This window comes from Cuculus canorus, chromosome 13 (genome assembly GCF_017976375.1).
Source record: "Cuculus canorus isolate bCucCan1 chromosome 13, bCucCan1.pri, whole genome shotgun sequence".
In the NCBI taxonomy this organism is placed as follows: Eukaryota; Metazoa; Chordata; class Aves; order Cuculiformes; family Cuculidae; genus Cuculus; species Cuculus canorus.
In genome coordinates this window covers 15,430,921-15,452,455 of record NC_071413.1, presented here as the reverse complement: position 1 = coordinate 15,452,455, position 21,535 = coordinate 15,430,921, and the positions used below count along the sequence as shown (strand labels likewise).

Sequence of the window (21,535 nt, the reverse complement as noted above, 5' to 3'; positions counted from 1 at the left end):
GTGGTGCTGGGAGTGGCGCAGTGACAGCCTACGCAAATCACGGGCCTGTGGCCTGATGGGCTGTGCCCAGCACGCTTCTGAGCAGTGGACAGACGAATGGGGCCATCCAGCATGCAGGCTAGCAGATGGAGAAATGGGCATTTAAACCAGGAAAACTGCTTTTCTAGAGAAGGCTGGCCCTTTAAAGCTTGAAAAAAAAAACATTGTAAAGAAGCCATACTCAGTATTTCCCAAAATTAGGTAGCCTTCAAGTCCTTTGGAATGGCTCACTGAAGAGATTTATAACTCAGCTTTAAGGCAGCAAATGCCTGCAAAAATCTAAACTGGGAAGCATTTGGCTTTGTATGAAGGACACTCTCTCTTTACCAGCAATATCATAATTAATTTGTGTTTGTGACAGTGGAGTGGTAAAAATTAAACAAGTTTAAAATGTAAATCATACAGTCTGTAAGAAGAGTTAAAATCTTGCATAAAAATGTGCAAGACTCAAGGTGAAATCAGCTGTTTTCCTTTTTGTATTTATTTGCAATGGAGAAAACTCTATTGAAGACTAAAATAGAAATCCAAAGGTTAGTATTTGAATGCATGACATTACCTTCTTCCACATAAGGTCAGTCAGAATATTTAGTGGTCCACAATTAAAACTGAAAACGTAATTCATGAGCGTAAACACTGGTTTTATCTAATGTTGTCTAGCAAAATCCAAGCTATTATGTGAAAAAATTGGGAAAGCAGGTAAATTTGACCAGTCCTGAGCAAGGACAGAACTTGGGCTCTACTGATGATGCTTTACAAACAAGAGAAAACTTTTCTGTACTTTCACACCACCACTTTATCCCTCTTTTCCTGGTTTTGACTAAGGGGTGCATGGGCTACACTGTCCTAGAAACACAGCCAGCAAGATTTCATATGCCCTTCTGCTTAACCTTAAAAGCCCTTCTGTTAGCAACCGCATACTGGGAAACAAAGATGCATAGCTCTTAACACACACACACACACACACACACTCTCTCTCTCTCTCTCTCTCTCTCTCTCTCTCTCTCTCACTCACTCTCTAACAAAAATTCCTTTGTTTCTTCACCAAAGGTTTCTCAGGGAAGGCTGCAGTTTGGGATTCGGTAACATATCTCAAGTAAGTTGTTAAGGTTCTCTGTGGTGTGTCTGCCAGGTCCATTTGTGTTGTCTACTTTATACTTTTGTTGTCTCTTTGAAGAGAACCAATCTCATGAGCCTTTAATATGCAGGTGAACAGCTATGGGAGCAGGATTTTGAATCTGTCTGTCTACTACCTTTTTTGTTCCAATCCCCATGTTAAATCGCTGCCTGTTTGGTGCCAGTGTGCAGACTGCTATTCCCATACCTCGGACCTGAGATGAGGAAGCAGAAATATTTTATATGCTAAATAATTGCAAAGGTCTAGCTAATATTTAGTACTCATTCAGTGCCTACTGATATCCTAAAATTGTCTTGAATGATCAGTTTTAACTGAGTGAATAACATCAAAAGAGTTAGAAAATGTTTTAATGCTGAAATAATGACTGGGTCAGATCAAAAGAGAGGGGTGGCACATACTACACTGTATAGAAACAGAGCAAAAGTGCTACCTGCATTTTGAAAGCTTGTGTGTCAGATATAGCATGGATCAAAATGCAATACAGCTTTATTATTTTTTTAAATCAGTCTGTGAAACGGAAATTATTTTAACAAGTTTCCTCTGCCTATTTAATTGACCCCTTTGGCAGTTATCCCAGATTTCAGCTATTACTTTATTGGCAATAGTTTCACCTTTTTCTTTCCTATATTTATACATAGCATAAGCTGGCTGGTAAATTCACATCAGTAGTTAAAAACAGATTGTGCGGAACAGAATTTAACAGGGGGTAGAAAATCTTTTGCTATAGACAGGTTAGGATGGACCCATCAGTACTGGTGATACTGTAGTATTGTATTGCAATTTTTTTTGTGGTTGATTTTGTTTTTGTTCTCCCCCTCTCTGGGCTGCATCAAACATGCTGCATGAACACACTGCAGTCACCTGGAGGGTCAAGCCCCTACCACCTTTCAAAAAAATTAAGCTGCGTTCTAGCATCCAGAACAGCGGAACAGAGTAGAAGATAAGTAGCTCCGACTGCTGGGTCCTCTGTCAAGCCTGTAAAACAACAGTAATCACTTTCTCTTTTACTGAGTTGCTCCCACTATGCTGCTTTCACACACTGTTCTGTTTGCTTTTTTAAGTCCCTACTGACTGCACACATGAAAGACAGCCGTGCAGCTGAGACTGACAGGAAACTGGGCACAGCTCCTTGGAGGCCTCTTCCCGCCCCTCCTGCCCTTTTTGGCTGAGGGCTTTGCTGCTTGGTTACTGAAGGCTTGCACTGGACAGCTGATAAAGTTATTGCTCCAGCTGTTTGCTGCAAGAACAGCCAGGCTGTTCATGAAGCTCTCTTAAAACTGTTGTGATTGGCAAGCCAGGGTTTTGAGAGAAACTAAAATTAGGTTGAAGGGCTTGGCCATTTGTGCAGTGACACACAGTGAGGGGTGGTCACCTCATCAGCTGTTCCAGTGGATGTGTCCTGGGAGCAGCACTGACCGGCCTCACAGGAGAAAGTCTCACCTACAGAAAGTCATCAGCGTTAGTGGATTTGAACAGAGCAAAGGTGCTGTGTTACGAAGTGCGGCAGCGTCATGAAAGCTGGTGCTTTTAATAAGAAGTTGAGTGTTCTGGGTAAAGTGAAAAAAATTTTATGAATTTAGAGGAACGAGTTCTAAAAAGAGGAACAGGTGCTTTGATAGGTTTAGAAGATCTAGGCTTTGCTTCCCACTGGTTTGTTTAACCAATTCTACAATGTCTCCTTAGTTTATTCTCTCAGTATGAGACTAATCCATAATTTGCCAGTCAACCTGTACACCTGTACCACTTAGTATTTTATATTATAATAAAAACACATTTAAATGTAGCATGATCTCCAAGATAGGTGTTTGCAGTTCTAACACCAGAGGTAAAGGCATTATCTTTTTAAAACAAATGCCAACCAAATCCTCACATGCTTTTAAATTGCACTGTACTTAATTCCCCCTGCCACTGTGAATGCTAAGAGACAAATATTTCATACTGGAGCATGAGGAAAATACAAGCAATTCCTGAACCTAAAGGCCTTTCTGGGAATCCCATAAGTGACTTCTTTTCCCATGCAGAAAGCTGGTAATCTATAATCAGCCTCTATACTTTCTACAGGACAAGAATCTCTCTAATAGGCAGTTACCAAGCATCTTATGTTTTTGTAGGTAAAATACACTGCCTGAAAACCTTCATCAATTCCCAAGCCAGAGACAGTACCTCGTGCTGAATGGTCCCCTTTGGATTTTCTTGTACCCTGGGTCTTTTAGGTCTGTGCAAAATTCTGTCATCGGCAACATTCTGAGACAGTAATTTCCAAAGCTTAACTACGTAGAGCTGTAGCAGCACTTTTTGTATGTGTTGAACATGCATGACTGCATGGTTACTTGGTGGATGTGCTTATTATTGTCTCTCCCAAGAACTATTTTCCATTAACTTTTCTGTGCCACCTATTCATTTCATTAGCCTTAGCATATGCTTGTCATTCATTCTTTTCTGGCTACAGAGTCCTAGCAGATTCAACATAACTTCTGTTTGAAATCTTTGGTCATGCTAGTTGTCCTTCAGCAGATCACCCCACAAAGCAACAACATGGGTGCATCTAATTCTTTGGTGATGTCAGGCACAAGATGTGGGCACATTTTGTAGCAGCATTTGTTCGTTCTCTACTGGCTTCCTAATTATTCATGGCACTTATTCCCCCTTTCAAGACTATTTTCAACACTACTGAGCAAGTTTTCATAGAATTGTCCATTTTAAATTTAAGATGGCTTTAAATGAGAATACTTCAGAAAGCTTGTCTCTGAGTGTAAGGGATTAGGGCAGTTATTTTTTCTTTCCCTTACCCTAATTTCCATTCCTTTAACTAGTCAATTTTCTTTAATCACAAGGTTTTCGTGTAGAGGGTTCTAGACAGTTTTTGCTTTTACTCCTCTGAATAGGAGAGCAGCAGCAGTGTCAGCATTTGCCAACTTCCAGTCCTCCGGCTCCAAACCAGATTTAAGCAAGATGTTACACGTTTCAGTTAATAGTCAACCATTGCTTCCCTTTTCGGAGCTGTTGTCTGCCACACCATCTATTACGGTGAATTGTCACTGACTTGTAATCTGCTTGCTCTGAAACCTTTTAACTGACACTTCAGCTTGACGCAGGTCCTGCAACGTGTCCCTTTTTCAAAGGGCTTTGGCATGAGAATCTCTAGTTCCTCAACGGTGAAGCTCAATACAAAAAACTTTTAAGTTCATTTAACTAGTTTTAACTGAATTCCTGATTTGTCATCTGTTGGCCAGGTTTCACATTTAACCTAATAATTTTCATGTTCTTTTCAGCCTCCTGCATTGGGAAGCAGCTCAGAGCCTCTCTCTCTGCAGAGCAGTTGTACACTTAATGGGAACCTTCATAAATGGTTCACAGACTGCTTGCAACTACTGTACCTTTTCGACCATCCTATTTTTGAAGTTTTATTGTTTTCCTATAGTTCCCTTTTTGAAGTTTGTCACAGCCTGTAATGCTGAATCTGTGAAACAAAGACAGATATTTCAATTTCTTTTAAGCAGTTCCTGAATGCTTCTTTGGACCAAATAAAGAGATGTTTGCCCTTGTGGGTTGTTCTCATGACTTAGAGCTCCATGAAGCAGTCATCACACTTACCCTTCTATAAAGGATGACTCAAGTATTCCGTTAGAGTATTTCCTGTCTTTGCCGACTGTTTGATCTCCAACGGCACATTACGGTTACGGTTCCTCTCCTGTTCAGCAGTATAATTTAGAAGCTATCCTCCTCCCAATTTAAACCTGGAAGTTAAATCTGGAAGCATTCTGTACTACTAGTTGATACAGTTAGCTTGTCTGATTTGCCACTAAACATCCTCCAAGGTACAGAACCATTCTACTAACTTTCTTGTGTAGACACATCTCTTGCTTTAATACCACACTGACTGTTGTTCTTACCCAAAATACCCATTATTTTAACTTTAAAAAATGCCATGTTACTCAATTGTATTTCTCAGATGGTAGCATTTGCATGTAAACGTATTTCTCTTTGTCTGGTTAACCGTTTGTGTGCCCTTAAAAGGGACCTCTCAGGCTAAATGTCATAATTCTACATTTGGGGCTTGCCAGCCTGTGTGTCACTGAAGAGTTGAAGATACTGGTATTTGTGGATTATTTTAATTATTAAATTGAGTGTTCATTTTTCAAGAACTCCTGCTCTTCAACAATTACTCTGTATATACCAGGTTCTGCATAGGATATAGTCTAGAACAGAGAAATAACCTAAGCCATAACTGGTATTTTACTGATTGTGCTGTTTCAAAATGGAGAAACATCAACTTAGTACACAGAGTCCTTTCCCTATTTTTGCCATTCTGAATAGTAGTTACTTACCTTACTAATAACATTTTTATATGTAAGGAAAGCAGAACTAAGTCAGGTTTTTTAAAGATTGTAAAAGACCAACATTGTGATTTATTTTAGCTTCATGGGCAAACTTAAGGTCACTAATTGTGTGAGTTTTATTCAGACTGTACACAAGGCTTGCTTACTTTACTGTTAAAAATCCCAAATCTACCGTACACTTACAGGTATTCCCCTTTAGAAATCTTTTAGGAAAGTAAAGCATATGTGATTTTGTGTGTATATATATGAGAAAAGGGATGGTATAGGTCTCTGGCATTTTAGGCACATTTGTAATGAAGTGACAATCGCTCAAGAAAATGAGTGTAAATACAAACATGACCAATATACCAGGCATCCATTTCAATTTCTATTACTATTTAGAAGAGTCATAGAGCATAACGATCTTGATATGTGAAATAAAGAAGCTGAAAGCATCTTAAAATACATCCAGACAATCTTTCCCAATTATAGTGTACATTCAACTAGAAATCTGTTTGTGAGCTGTGTATTCCTAACGCTTAGATTGGCAGTGCACAGCACTGTATTCCATCTGTTTAAATCGACATTGCTTCATCTTTTTAAAAAAGGAGAAACATTCTACGTTTCTAGTTGTTAACTGATCTGGCCACTCTATAGCCTTGCCCATATTTGGATTCAGATTTTCATATCCTCTTATGTTGTTTCACTAGACCCTACAGCACTCAGGAAGTTCTGTGGCAGCTATATTTACTTCAAGTGGAGGTTTTTAGTGAATGAGTGTACACCTGGTTCACAGCTTCTGAATTTCCAACTACTTCAGAATACACAGGTGTCCGATTATAGCAATATTTAAGTATCACATAGCGTTTTTCACTTGTAGATGTTAAGACTATTAAAACACTCTCCCCTTTCCTTCGTGCTCCAATTTCAAACATTGAAGCGTTTCAGTAAGCAGACTCACCCTCTAGATTTTCCACATAGGAGTTGGACATGAGTGCTGAATGTTGAGTCCATTTCTCTGTTGAACCTGATGGCTGGTATTCCAGGTCAGAGATAAAACTGTCTGTGTCAGAGAAGAAGACAGACATAACTACTGACTGGACTAAACCAAGAAGTTACAGTTCACTCAACCAGGAAGCGACTTTCAGTTTTCTTTTAATAGCACTACCTTTAAATACTCAGTTTCATTCACAACTACTACATACGTCGACATACGTAACTATTTATAAATTATCAGAGTGCCTATTAAAACCCATATCACTTCTCTTGTACATTTTGTTACTTTTCGGTTAGCAGCCAAAGCTGTAAAGGTAATGGTTAACATATTTGGATGCCTACCTCATTGTATCATAAATAGTACAAGACATTTTAGTATTTGTGTTAGTTTGAAACATTCCTCCTGCAGTTTTCTCAATCTGCTTTACTTACTGTGGTCAAATGAAATGTGCTTATGTCCTTTGACAGAACCTCTGCTGAACAAGGTAGGTAAAAGAGCACTAGTGAATACACCCTTGGTTTTTATTTTTCCTATCCTTTCAACAAAGGAAACAGTTGCTGTAAGCAGCTGCCAGATTCCCTTTTACTTCTCTGAACATTTTGCCCAAGGTGCTGCTCTGCAGTCAGGCCTCGCACAGTTTGAAGCACTGGAATACTAGGAAGGTATGATCTTGGTAGAGGTGGCTCTATCAGATCAAGGCAAAGTGAGAAACCAAGGAGGAGGTGGAGAGCTGCATTCCACTGAAAAATGAATGTAGCATAGTAGATTACTTTAACAAGCGCACGTTTATCCAGTTGGGATGAGTGACTGTGCAGAGCTCACAACAACATACTGAGCTGATGCTGGCTTTTTTTCCCCCCCAACCAAGACAAGCTGCAAGTTTAGTCAATTAGGCTTTAATACAATCAACAAAATTACTCTGGAAACTGGCTAATTTGTGCCTTCTAGATAAAGCCACACATTTGCTTTGCCAGCATAATTTCTAAGCCCCGTTTAGTGGTGGCTCCTGGGATAATGGGAGTCTATTCTTACTCCCTGCTGAAACTCGAGCAGTTCAAATGACTTTTCTTTGGGTGACTTCTTATGCTGAATTGTTTAAATCATGGCTATGTGTATTTAGACAGGAAGGGGAAAGCACTATCTGGGATTCAATGAGAACGTCCACTACCATTCTGAAGGAAAGGAGTAGATGAAGAACAAATTCTGGTCAAACAAAAGAAGATTAAGAAAAGAACTTTTTTCCCACCAACTATGGTAGAACCAGCAAGAAAGTGACATTTAAATACAGATCTAATGAATCCAGGGAGGTGGGCAGAACTAACTACCTTGGGATGAAACAAATTAACTTTTACAGTCAATCCTCTTTAAAGCTCAGGCTTTCAAAGGAGCAGACAACACACATGCTGACAAAAAGCCTCCAGAGAACAGTGGAATTAATTAGCTCTTGTAAGCAACGGTTTCTGCACCAGAAAGTCCACACAGCTTATACAGTATGGATGATCTGTCATTCTAGCAGAGAAATACAATTCTAAGCAATTTTAGTAATTGATTTCATACATAGAGGGATTCTGAGGTTCTTGATGTCCTAACAAAGCCGCTGACAGTACTTAATTTTTGCTTTATAAATTCCTGATAAAATGCCATGCGTAGCATACATAACACCTCCTGCTGGCACCTTCTGGAATGAAGCATGCTCTTGCCTTGGGCACACAGCATTTGTTTTTTGTGAAATGTGGTAAAGCAACAGTCTTTTAAAGTCTATAATTAGCATAAGTGTGCAGTGAACAAAATCCTTAAGTTAGATAGAACTTGAGCTCCCAGATAAACATACATTGAAAATACCTTTCTACCTCATAATTTCATAAACATTTCAAAAAGGGTTTTTACTTAAGCAATACTAAAATGTGTTTTGTACTCAAAGAGTATAATACTAAAATTAAAACTAATAAATTTACATAGAAATCAAGAAAAGTGACATCCTGTGGATGTATCTTGGTAACTGATCAAAAATTTATACTTTCACGAAATTCCTCTTTGTCTTGGGTCCTCCCTTGAGTAAAGGAAGGCTAAGGAAAAGCTTTAAAATCTCAATTATCTACGCTAAATTAGGATCTAAACAGAAAGTCAACTTAAAATTAGAATTCTATTATGGATACAGGCAGACCAAAAAGCTACTGCACTTATACCATTTAGTTTTCAGGATTTCTTCCTAAAGGAGTCAAGCAACCTCATTTTTTGTAGCACTATCTAATTAGAAGTTTAGCCTGTGTTATCCTTTACCACTTCTGAACTGGAATAGGATATGTGGGCAATGGGACTTGAGGCAGAAGGTGTACTGGGTTTAAAAAAAGCAGGTCCCTGAAACGTTCTGGAATGCGTGATTGTTTGCAATGTCGCCAGAGTAAGTAGCACAGAGTGGGAATTCTTAAGATTCTTTGCAAAAAGAAGTTTGGTATAATTGTACGGCGGATCACATCAGCTGTCTGGGTTTGGTCGTACTGCTGCACCCACCTAGGAATTTGCGTGTTTTAGAGGACAGGTTAGTGAATTGCTGTATTTATGAATGTAATAAGGATCAGTAAACCTCAACATTATGGATAGGCCACAGCAGTTGCTTCCTTGGGTATAGGCTGTCTTTTGTCCACTCCAGACAGAGTTCTGTCAGCTGCATTTATGTTAAGAATCCCTGCAGCTACGTCACATTGGTTAGTGCAGTATATTTAGCCTGGTTTTGACTCCACGTGACCAGTGAGTAGCACAGTGTCAACTTTCTCTGAAGCAAAAAAAGCTGCCAGGCTATAATTAACCCTCAGTTGTCTCTGCTGTGGAGCCACCAGCTGATTCTGTTGGTTTGTGATCAAAACCAGTCGCAGGGCAGGCCATGTCTGCAACGGCAAACTATGAAGGACGTGGTGGGTTGCCTTGCAAGTCACCATTTCATAAAACAGTCTTACTTTTAGTAATTTTAGTAATAACTTTACTAAAAGATACTTTTTAAAATTAGCTGATAAAATAATGCTGTATGAAATGTTAGGAGGAGTACAGGGTTCCTGAAAGCGTTACGTTTACAGCTCTATAGGCAGACTTCATGAGGCTGCAGAGTCACAGCACAAGCTCTGCATTTATTTGGTACAGTAACAAACATCCCTGTTCATGTTATGGTTATGCTGTCCCACTGCATTTATATGCCATAGTGAAAGCAACTCATTTAAGTCATTTTTACCCCTTTCTATCATGCAAGAAGATAGACAGATCTGACGTATTAAGTGTGAACCTTGGAGCTAGAGAACACATGCTGCAAAGTGGAAAGCAGTGCGGAAGTATTTTTGCCAGCGTCACAAGGGCATGCCTAACTCCTTCCAGTTCCACTACCAATGCGAGTGTCTGCACTGTGATGTAGACACACTGCTTACATTAACAGAATAAGTTTCTAACCTCTTCTAGTTTCTAAATGGGATACGTTTTGTGGTGTTTAATTAGTTGAGCTCACTTCAAATTAGTTACGAGGTATTCTGTGGCTCTGTGAGGGAAACGGGAAGTTTCATACATTAGCTAATCATAGGTACCTGAGGGTTTATCAGAAGTTCTGTACATGAGCAATCTATAACTGGTCTTCTCAACAGTTGCCTTGCTGGCACAGTTATGAACACGGTAAATGAATCTACTAGAAGATACGGTCATAGCATCCCTTACCTGCCGACAGCCCCAGACAGGTAACACTCTCTTCAGCTTTCCTGGCTGCTTCAACCTTTTCATTTTACTCTGCTGCTCAGTCTGGATCTTTCCCTATTTCAATTGTTACACTCACCCATTCCTAAAACTAGACACCTATTCTCTTCCAATACATTTCTGGTTCTGCCTTATCACCTTACTCAATCTCAGTATCTCACTGCAGGAACCCATAAGCTTAAGAGAAGAATTAGAATTGTAAACTGTTTTTCATTGCTATCTCCATGCTGCCTGACAATATGTATTTAACACACGGAATATTAAGAAAGGAGTGAACAATTTATACCAGTATAATTTTCAGAATTCCTCTTATCAACAGGAATATTCTGAGAGTTCTCTGTACAATGTAGGCTTGAGGTCTTGCTGCACAAATCCATACTGCGAGATGCAACTTTTTTGTTCTGTGCTTAGGAGATGCTAAAAAACCCCCTGAGTTTGAGATGTACATCTCAAGAACATCCACAGTTTGAGTTGTACTGCCAATACGACAGGTTTTTGAGCTGCTCTCCTCTGTACCAAGCTAGGCTCTAGCATTTAGTATTTTTTGTAGACCTTCACTGTCTGGCAGGACATTGCCTTAATTAGGAATGAACTGTTAGCGCACAAGTTTTAAATATATAGAGGAATACAAAGTACATTCATTCTCCAATATTTTTGCATTAACTACTACTATGATTTTCCAGAAGTTAAGCTGAAGCTACCTGTAAAGACGTATGCACTTTCAAAGATCAGAATAATCTTTAAGCTTCTCAGCAAGAAAATTTATCAATTAGATTATCACAGAATTATTAAGATGAATAAATGCAAATGGCTTAGAATTCTACATGGAATGTGTCTGACAAAGCAGACTTATTGCTTTACATACATAAAACAGTTAAAGGATTTCTAGCTATGATTTATAGTAAATCCACATACTGGATTTTCTAATCTCCAGCTTCATGCAATGGAGATGCGACGAGTAACAAAATGTAAGAGGATTAGAAGGTCATCCTGATTTGCTGAATACAGCCTACCATAATACCTTAAAACGGATAAATACAGTTGTACATCTTAGAAATCTGATCACTGTAGAAAGCAATGAAATCCAAGGTAAACTCATTCCTAAACGGCAAAACAGAAGAGAATAAATTTTAGATGAACAGCATTAGAACGGATTTAAATCTAAAACTTGACAGTGGAATAGGTAAACCACCACACTAGGAGTAATTTCTATAAACAGACTCTTTAATTACTAAGGCCTCATGCTATAACTAGACTGAGTCTGACTTTGATGAGGTGTTTTAACAAGTGGGGAAGAAATGGGACCTTTATCAGATGAGTGCAAGAGAGCACAATATGGATGATGGATATGGGCAAGGACAGAAATCACCAACAGCCCGTTTCTGTTGTTTCAGCTGCCTTGTTTATGCCTTTTTGCAGCCCTATATATTCTGCTGCCTATACAGGAAATAGGAGCCAGGGGAGTTGGGCAGAGGGCAGACTTGCTGGAAGATATTAAGAGAAAAAGAAGGTCCAAAATAGTGAGGACAGGGGGGAAGAAAAGCAGAGGGGACAAGCTGCTTTTACTTAGTTCCGGTCCAAAAGTGTACCAGTTCATTCAGATTGACTCCTGCAAAGACCTAAGCAGAAGAGTGCTATTTTTCAGAACACCTTTTAAGCAGTATCAAACCGCACAAGTTACTTTGAAATTTTGTTAGGTTTCAAATGTTTTCTATAACATCATTTGAATTTCATATCAAGGTGTTCTCATGCAGTTTGCTCCCTTGTTTCTTCAAGTGAATTAGAAAGTGTTTCGTGTAGGAAGCAAGGATGGGAAGAGGGAAGGCAAACAGAAGAACGTATTCAAGGTGGATATTAGAAAAGCCTAAGACATCAATCAGATATCCACACTCACTTCAGCAGGAAAAAAAGAAATAAAAAAGTGTACTTTAAGCAGATACCAAGGTAGAGGATCTGCCTTTAAATTATGTAATCCTTTTTCACCCACAGTCTGAGAAGAGCCCAGCTTGCTCTAACTGGGCAAAGGAATAAAACAGAATTTAGAAGATACTCCATTCTGGTCACTGGCCAGTATGTTTGACTTTGCAGAGAAGCTATAAATGGTGAATCCAGATGTGTTATGCCTTCCAGGAGATGCTGGATCAAGACTAATCCAGATGTTCTTGGCTTGAACACTGAGGGATTAAGCAGCTCTGTAGTTATGCATCAAGTAGTGGATTTGATGTTTTTTGGTGGGTTTTGAAGAAAAAGCCTGCATGCTGGCTGGAGATGCAATAAGATTCACTTTTAGGAGTCTTGCTTAAAAGAATTTATGCAACTGCTATCCAGACTGCCACTTTTGTAGGTGGGGGATTTGCAAGGCCTTTATGTGCAGTTGGTTTCAGTTGGTTGGGGTTTTTTTGGTAAAAGAATTTTAAATGGTACTCTGCCAGCTAAAGAGCTTCCAGGACCCATTTTGTTCACGAGGCAGCGCTCCCATACTATACTCAAATTTTGTTAAAATTTGCTAAAACGTTCTCTTTTCTTGGCAATTCTGCTAATTTTGAAACAGTGCACGTTCCTTAAAAGAAAGATTATTCATGTTGCCAGGGGGTTTGGAATTCTTTTTTTTTACTTTAGGACTACCAGCTTCAATATTTAAGGTCAGTAATCCAGACGTGTTGTAAAATTTTCAGTTGGCTTTGCCTTAGTGTTTTATTTTGAGCTTATTATTTTACCTTAATTGGTAACCCTGAAAAACCTATTTTCCAACTAAATATAGCTTTCAGGTTTTATATATTAGCTGGGAAAACATGCATTTATGTAATTTTGTTTGGATTTTTAGTTGTTCTAATATTACTGTACAATAAGTGATTTGCTCTTTCTGTCTAGCTCTACTTGTACAGAAACTAGAATTCAGTTATACATAAAAGAAAAATTCTGAAATTGTTTTTTGAACCACAGCAATATGTTAGATACAATATAAAAAATGTTCCTGTCTACATGTTTTTTTATTTAAAGTTGATTAAGCAGAGCGAGTATTTACTGATGTTGAGAGAACTGAGCAGCTTGGTTCTTGCCACTATGCCTTCAAGATTTTTGGAACGGCAGGTTTTGGGCTGAACATCTGATTTGTATTTGCAGATTGGAAATGAAAAAAAAAAACAACCCACCCCCACCCCCTCAAGCAGCCATCAAATGGTGGTAATATTAAACTGAGATGAAGATGATCTCTATGCTTGCAAACATACTGTTACTTCCACATATTAGTTTAGCATTTAAAACCATATTTGATTCTTCATGTACGAAGCATATAGCTTAATCATCAGCTTTCAGACCTCCTTGGAACTTCTATAGCAAGCATTACTTAAAAAAAAGAAATTAATAAAGCTGCAGACATTTGACTCACACGTATACTGATGATACTTCTCTAAACTATTAGCAAGTGGCCACGCTTTTAGTGTGGCTCTTGCAGCTTCTCCTGTGATTCGAAGTCTTTGTCAGCACAGAAACAACTCAGTAACTTCGTTGTGTTAAACAATGGAAATAGTTTCTAAAACAACTAATATTTCTGATATAGGGAAAAAAATGGCGTTCATTACTGTGCATTCATTTTAATTTCTGAACAGGTATGAACACACTGCCAAGATGCTCATAAATGCTAAACACTTCTGCTTTTATTGTGAAAAGTTTAACTGCCATATTTAGTTGCATTTTATTTATTTCTACATATTTTTTGAGAGTGCACAAGGAAGAAGGACTAGAAAAAGGTAGGTTGTAACATGGCACTTCTGGAAACATTAGGTTTCTCATTCCTCTCATACCAACACAGAAAATAATTTTTTTTTTTTTTGCATTCTGTTTCATAAAATCTTGTTCTTCTTCCATCAGCAAGTCCATGATAGAATTCATCTCGTCCTTTCCAGCTGATTAATAAACAGTGTTTCTAAGTAGAGAGCTTTGTTTAACTAGGGTGGCCATTTAACTGAAAGCCCAACTCTATTATCAGTTTCTGCCGTTTTCTTCCTAGCACCCTGTGTCTTTCAAGCCATTTCTTACTTAATTTTCTTACTACTGACTGGAGGTAACAACAGCAAAGCTCCACTTATGCAAGGACCAGGGACTGACATGTCACGTTTAACAGATGGCCTACACTGTACAGTACTGCTGATGCAATTAAGTAATTACTGGGGATGATTAAAAAAACCAAACACCATAGCAGTCAAGGCTATTGTGGAAAAGAGATATTAGTAAGATTCCCATCATCAATACCAAGCACCTCCTATACACCTTCTAAGGCCAAGCCTTCTGTTCTTCCAGTCATGTTCTCTAAATTGCTTTGCATCTATGCCTCAAATACCCTGACATTTAGGATCCGAAATCTCTTCCTTTACACTTAGTTAAACAAGTTTTGTAAACTAAAGAGTTTTGTGAACATTTATGCAGCTTAGATCTATCATGATGACTTTCACTGAAACATCCCAACAAGACAGTGAGCAAAGGCTTCAAATTAATTCCTTGTATAGAAGGCGTGAAAGTGTAAAAGTTGATCCTCAAGCCCTATTTTATGACAAAAACAAAACTAGGGGTAAACTAAACTAAAGTACTTGAACTGTATAACTACAGATTTACAGCTGATATCATTAATTTTAAATGACAGAAAAATACGACTCCATTTCGATGATGCAAATCTACTTCTGTGAAGAGGAGTGTGTTCTAAATAAAACAGAATGACCTTCCCACACCTACTTTCTCATTTAATGTAGATTATATCCCAGGATTACAATATTATGTTTACTTACCATCATCTAGTGTGATGTCTTGTAGTCCTATTGTTTGAAAATTCAATTCTCGATCTTCGGGTTCTGGTTTAATATTAATAGCTGCCCCATCTGGTGAAAATGGAGATGAATCGCACACGGTATGGTGGACTAGGGATGATGCTGCATTAAGACCTCCCAATGCTGGACTATGTGCTTGAGGGGAGTGCTGTCCCGAGTGACTAACAGCAGCTGTCGGGGGAGATGAGGCAGGTCCTGAGCTAGGAGATTGATAAGGCATAGGTTGCAGCTGGGGTGAAGAAGGGCCAGACAGCGGAGAATGGACCAAAGGGTGGGAAGCTGTTGGGGATGGGGATGAAGCAGATGCTGGATTTGTAGAATGGTATGGGACTTGCTGCAGCTGGGGAGAAGACTGCCCGAGGGACCGACTCATTGCAGCAGGGATGGAGCCCTGCCCCGCACTCGGACAGTGGTATCCCATTGACGGCAGGTGAGAAGATGACTGTCCTGAATGAGCTGGGTGTGCAAGCGGGTGCCCTGCTGTACTTGATGTTGACACGGAACCTGGATTTGAAGAATGAAAATCTTCAAATGGTAGAGCTTGGCAGCCTAGATTTATCAAATGAGGTACAGCTGTGTCTTGCTGAAATGAAAGAGCATCAAATCCTTGGCTGGAGGCAGAGTTCATAGGAAGACCAGACTGTCCATTGTACACATTGTTAGACTGCATAGGCTGGTAAGAAGGCCTCACGGGAGGTGCTGATGTTACCTGAAAAGACTGAACCACAGCAGGAGGCAAAATGTGACACTCTTCACTTGGACTAAGGTTTCTACCTTGCATGTGCGGCAGGTGGGATACTGCTGAGGTCACCATTGCTGTGTACGGTGGTTGGACTGGACACACAAGGTTCCTGGGTGATGTGGACAGCAAATTGTCATGTGGATGCCCTTGCTCTGATGAAGGCAATTGAGTTCGGATGGAATGAAGGCCCTGGATGTTGGTCGTGTGAGGCAGGGCCAAAGACGGAACAGCAGACAAATCCACTTCATCTCTGTGCTCTTGCTTCATTATAACTAGAAAAAGCAAAACATGGTATTTACAATTTCAACCCATTTGTATCTTGTGATAAATATACACTAATTGCTGTTTAATGGCCACAATAGTATTGTTAATGTCCTTGCCCTAATTTCCCTTTTGATCTGCTTTAATTTGTTTTTAACTGTATGCCTGATATATTAATCCTTAAAAGCCAGAAGAACTCTCCTGGCATTTACTCAAAGGCAGTTTGCTTCCTTTTCAAAACACCCTGCTGCACAACATATGTTTTTAAAGACATTTGCAGCTCAGCCAGAGAAGGTCCAGCAGATCTAGAGGGCACAGCTCAGAGCTGCATGTGTGGGGGCTGCTGCTGGGCTCCACTGAAAACAGGCAGACAAGAGTTTGGTATTGGGCAGGAGGAAAAGGGGAATGACATTTTTAGCTGACTTTGAACTGCTGCCTTGTCTCTGATCGAGATGGCAGCAGAACTTCAGCAACACAGTAAAACTAGTTTGCGTAGTGCACATTTTTTTAATTACAACAGCTCTGTCAGCATATTCCCCAAATTCAGAATGACAATTGTTTTTGTAATAGAGTTACTAAATGACACACCTTCAGTTACAGAATTTTTCTTTTCTAAGTTACTGGTAGACTCATGAAAAGGCACTGAATAAACACAAATAGTAGAAAAATGCTAATGCTTAACTGCTCAACTTTATAAAATACAGTTACTGGAACTGTTATGTTTATATATAAAATGGATTTTAAAATGTTTATGTAATAAAAGCTGCAGTTATAATTAAATTTGCTTCTTATTTAAGCCATGTCATTACTTCATTCCATCATTTAATTTAAACATGGATTTCTCAAACACAAATAAAGGTGAATATATGTCTTGCAAGTACCTTAGGAGCTGCTATTCTAAAGAATGGCTGAAAAATACCACATAAGTCTTATAACACAATTAATATATACTTAGTGGTAAAACTGTTTAAATTGCACACGCAGAGCACGAGTGAAACTCAAACCCTAGTCGGCTTTGTCAGCGTACACATTAGCTTTTAGAAGTTTCTATTAATATCCATACCCAACTTTAAAGACTCTTTCAGACACTGCCTGCAAGTTCTCCCATCAGTGCTAAAGGGTCTAACACCATCACTGGTGTCTTGTCAATTCTAACTACTATAAATAGGAATGAATTTCTTAAAAGAAAAGAAAGTAAGTGGCAGGCAAAGGATCAGGCATTGCATTTCTAGTAGCAACTACTTCCTCACACCAAAGTAAGATATTAAGATATTTTAAGTACACATACAGGTGACATGTACAGGTTTTGCTTCTGGGTAAGTTACAAACTATTTTCTCTCAACAAGCTGCAATGTGTCCAGAGGTGGAAAAAACCCTATCTTTTTATCTTCCTTTTATGTAAAGCTGCGGGTTTTTTTGACATTTTTTGGGGAAAAAAATGCCTAAGCCTGCTTTTCTATGATCTCACTAACTTCTATGTCATCACTATGGTTATTTAGAAAAGCAGCTTCTGAGATTCACCATCATTCTCAAGGAAAAGTAGAATGCAATTTATTTTGTAAAAAGTGTAATGGAGGATACTGGGCTGTAGTGTACTACTAGCTTAGTCCTCTAAATTTCAGTTTTTTAATTAGACAAGCTTAAGTTGTATTACAAACAATTCAAAGCTGGGCTTATCTACCTGTCAAAGGTATAAGACTGAATTATTTTCAAATGTCTACTTTAAAATGCAACTTTTAAATTTTTTATTTAATACCTGGTGTGTAAGTAAAACGTTGAGACTGACTTTTTTTCCTCTTGCCATTGCAGAGATAAAACTGCACCTGAACTGCAGCTGTAATGGTTTTGTTATGGTACGGAGGAACTTCAAGTATGATGTTTGCCTGTATGAAAGTTGAAACAGGAAAGTTTTACGTATCACACGCAAATGAAACTGCATATAATTACAGAAAAATAAAGACACTTATTGCAAAACTAAAGCAAACTTCTAGTTTGAAATAGGTAAACTTTAAGTGTATTTATATTAAACATTAAAACAGTACTATAAGCAAACTTTTATTTGGATATTTTTCTTCTTTTTTTAAATACAAGTCTTCTGAAGGTAATGCTTTTAATTGAATAGACACAATCTTTGCTTGTTTATCAGCCAAAACATAAAAAACGTCTAGCAATCAAATAATTACATTTTAGACCATTAAGCTTCCAATAAAAATTTGAATGCACTGGAAATTACTTGTCATCTTAGCAAAATTATCTTTAGTTTGCTTTTTTGCAGTTTCTTTTTTCATTGCTTCCACAACAAGCTACTATTTCCAGTTCCTTCAAAGCATCATCTTAATGGCTACTTTATAGCAGTAAGCCAGTTAGAAAGTTCTCAGTTGCCTGTCTGAATCAGCCAATGATCTACTTAGTTTACTAAATGAAGTCTAAATTTCTGAACAACAATAAAAGTGTTTATTTTCTCATTTTAAAACAGAAAGCTTTCTAAAGTAAGAAAAATTGTTTCTCACCCCTTGACACTTTTCCCTAATTATTTTCCCTTCTACCTCCCACTGAGGCCGTCCATCTGTTGAGAGAAATTTAGAAATAATTCAAGCAAGAAGCATTTTCTAAAACACTTGAATATTAAATCTGAAAAGCACTTAAATACTTAATATAAAACTACATTTATTTTCAGTCTCAAAAAGGCCATTCAACTGACAGAGACATTGTAAAAAAAGCGTAAAGTATAGGGATGCTTTAGGATTTCACCACTACAGACACTGCTGTGCAGGACTCTACATTTTAACAGAACCCGCTGATCACCCACACTTCGGTTCAGTTCCAGAGGAGGCAGCATGTGCTATAAGCATATAGGGGGATTCTTTCCACGTTTTTCTAAAAACACTTTTAGAAAAGGTAGTTAAATTACGACTAAGAATTGCGATTATTCAAACAAATGTGCTGCTGGCTCATAGTCACCACACACAGATAACACACCCTGGATCTTCACGCACATATGCACAGGTTATACATTCAAAACAAACACCCTCCCCTGAACCAAAAGACCTTGTAGTTCAAATACTGGGCAAGTTGTCCGTGTCATGAGGCAAGTGAATCACCTCTCTCTGCTCTGACCTAGCATAACCCATTATCCTTAACTGAACGCTCAGTTCTCTGTTGTGGGGTTTTGTTCAGGTTATCAGGGAACCTACTGTCTAGCAGCAGTACTTCCTTAAAGGCGCTCAAGTTGTGTGTTGAAACATATTGCATAAAACCCCCACTTATGCTGTGTTTGCTAATAAAAAAACCCAATTATTTTACTTACTTATTTAAGGAAATAAGGAGATCTAGAAGAATTGGACTTGGTTGCAAACTTTTTGTTTTACTAATTTACTTTTGCTACTGGTTTCCCAAAAGTTCAAATCAGGTATTTGAGTCACAGCAATGACAATTTAAGTTGTTCAAATTTATGCTCTCTATATTAAAGAGATAATCAAGGAAGAAAAGGAACCCCTTGTGTTAACACAACTAGTCCTACATTTTCAATTATTTTTCATGCATTTTAGTCTAAGTAAGAAACACAAAGAGCAAGATGTTACAGAACCAGGAAGGAATGCTGGCCAACTGAACATCTCTGAGTATTCTGTAGGTACCCAAGCGCATGCACCTGTGTACACCACAAAACAAAAACAAAGACAACTTGCAAAACATTCATCATATCTGGCTGCAGTGCACTAAATAGGAAAAAGATTTGATCCTGCTTTTTTGGTGTTAAATTCTGTAGTTTATGGAGTTGTACTACTATTGAAGTGATAGAAGAGAGGAAGAATATGGTGTTTTTTTTAAAAAAAGCCTTCAAAAACTGTATTTCTATTTAAAGAAAGGTGTTTTAGAAATATTCATCCAAAATCTGGAAGTATCTTGCTTACTTCTGAGATTTTATTTCCCATGTATTACACTGTAAAATGTAATCTACTACCCTCCCAAAGGATAACTATTTTCATTTCATGAGATCAGTAGGAAGCAGTTAAATTCTTCTACAGAGTTCACTGCACAAAGCAAAGTCTGCAATCTAAGTTTTAGCGTTACTCTGCCAATACACAAGTGCAAGCCTGCTGCAGTTCTTGCCCGTGATGAAGTGTTGCCTCAAACACTGAACCTGGATTCTAAAGAACAAGAATTGTAATAGGACTAACATTTCTGATTTCTTGACAGGTATATACTTGACCTGTTTGGGCACACAGATGTTCAATACACCTATACAAGGTCGCTGCTGTTCATAGTACTGCCTCTTGCCAGTATTTTACCTATGTGCCCGCTTGCCCAGTTACAGACAGGCATCACGCACTGCACTGCACACTGATCTGAGCAGATCCTGAGCATTTTTTACTAATTCCTAAAGAAAATCTTACAGAAATATACTGAAAAAAAAAAATCAGTAGGTTTTATAACGAATATTTTTTTATTAGGTAGGGAGTAAGCCAGTTTATGTGCAATGACTAAACCAGATGTAACATCACATCAATGAGATGATGAATGAGATGAACAGCATGCTTCCATAGCTCCCATGTTCATTTTTTCATATGAAGGAGAATGATCGGTCAATGGCATCTTTCAAATATACACAATTTATACCCAGATAACCTGTAGTGTCTTCCAGAATCAGTAAACTATTTCATTAATAATTGCCAACCTACACACAGATCAGTGCCCAATCTGAAGTTTCAACTGCTATTTGTGACTGAACTTGGTTGGTTGTTTTTTTTTTCCTCCAGAAAATCCTTACTTCCTAAAATCAAGTTTCAGAAGCACTTGTTGTTTTGTTTTCATGGGAAAAAAAAGTAAAAGATAATATTTACCTTGTCCTTTTTCAAAAAATATAATCTTGGATTCTGGTAGAAAGTTGGATCCTGTCACCACCATTTCATGACCTCCATTTACGGAGCAGCTACTGATACTGTATTTCTCAATCTGAGGAAGTTCTTGAGCAGATCGCTGAGCTTTAAAATAAATTAAGGAAAAAAAGTCATTATTCATGATTTTAACTATAGTGACATTTCTTTTATGATCCTAACTGGAGAATCGGAGATGAAACTAAAACAACCATCTATTTACATACAGAAATCATTTCTGCATGATTTACCTTGGTTTTTAGAATTACACTGAAATTACAAAATTATACAAAACAAACATCAAGAAGCCATGAATCCCAGCAGTCACTGCTGTCACAGCAAATTACATTTTTAGTTTAGGAATATTGGTTTAAAAAATACTTTAGTATTTTATGGACAAAACGAACTCTAGGACAAACTCAGATTGCTTAAGGTCATGTTTTGATTTCTTAGCACCAGCAGTTAAAAAATGGACTCTTTAGAAGTTCAGGTGTTCATTAGATAACAGTGCATAAAGACAAGCAATGGTACAGGTTCTTGCAAATGAAATGGTATTGTTTTTTCCTGAAATTAAGATTTATTTTCACCAAGACACATTAGCTGCCTCTGCTCATCTACA

At 38.1% G+C, this 21,535-nt stretch overlaps 1 protein-coding gene across 2 annotated transcripts in view; it reads right to left on the bottom strand.

The window, feature by feature from the left end:
• The window catches only part of NFATC3 (nuclear factor of activated T cells 3), a 73,100-nt gene that overhangs the window by 6,257 nt on the left and 45,308 nt on the right, over positions 1–21,535 (bottom strand). Inside the window, exons 6-10 of one of the 2 annotated variants that reach the window (XM_054078671.1) lie at positions 20,884–21,024; positions 18,553–18,608; positions 17,799–17,925; positions 15,001–16,053; positions 6,455–6,556 (exon numbers count right to left, since the gene is read on the bottom strand). In XM_054078671.1, coding sequence (XP_053934646.1) covers positions 6,455–6,556; positions 15,001–16,053; positions 17,799–17,925; positions 18,553–18,608; positions 20,884–21,024 — 1,479 coding nt within the window. The remainder of the gene's footprint in view (positions 1–6,454; positions 6,557–15,000; positions 16,054–17,798; positions 17,926–18,552; positions 18,609–20,883; positions 21,025–21,535) is intronic. The other variant, XM_054078672.1, reaches the window with a different exon arrangement.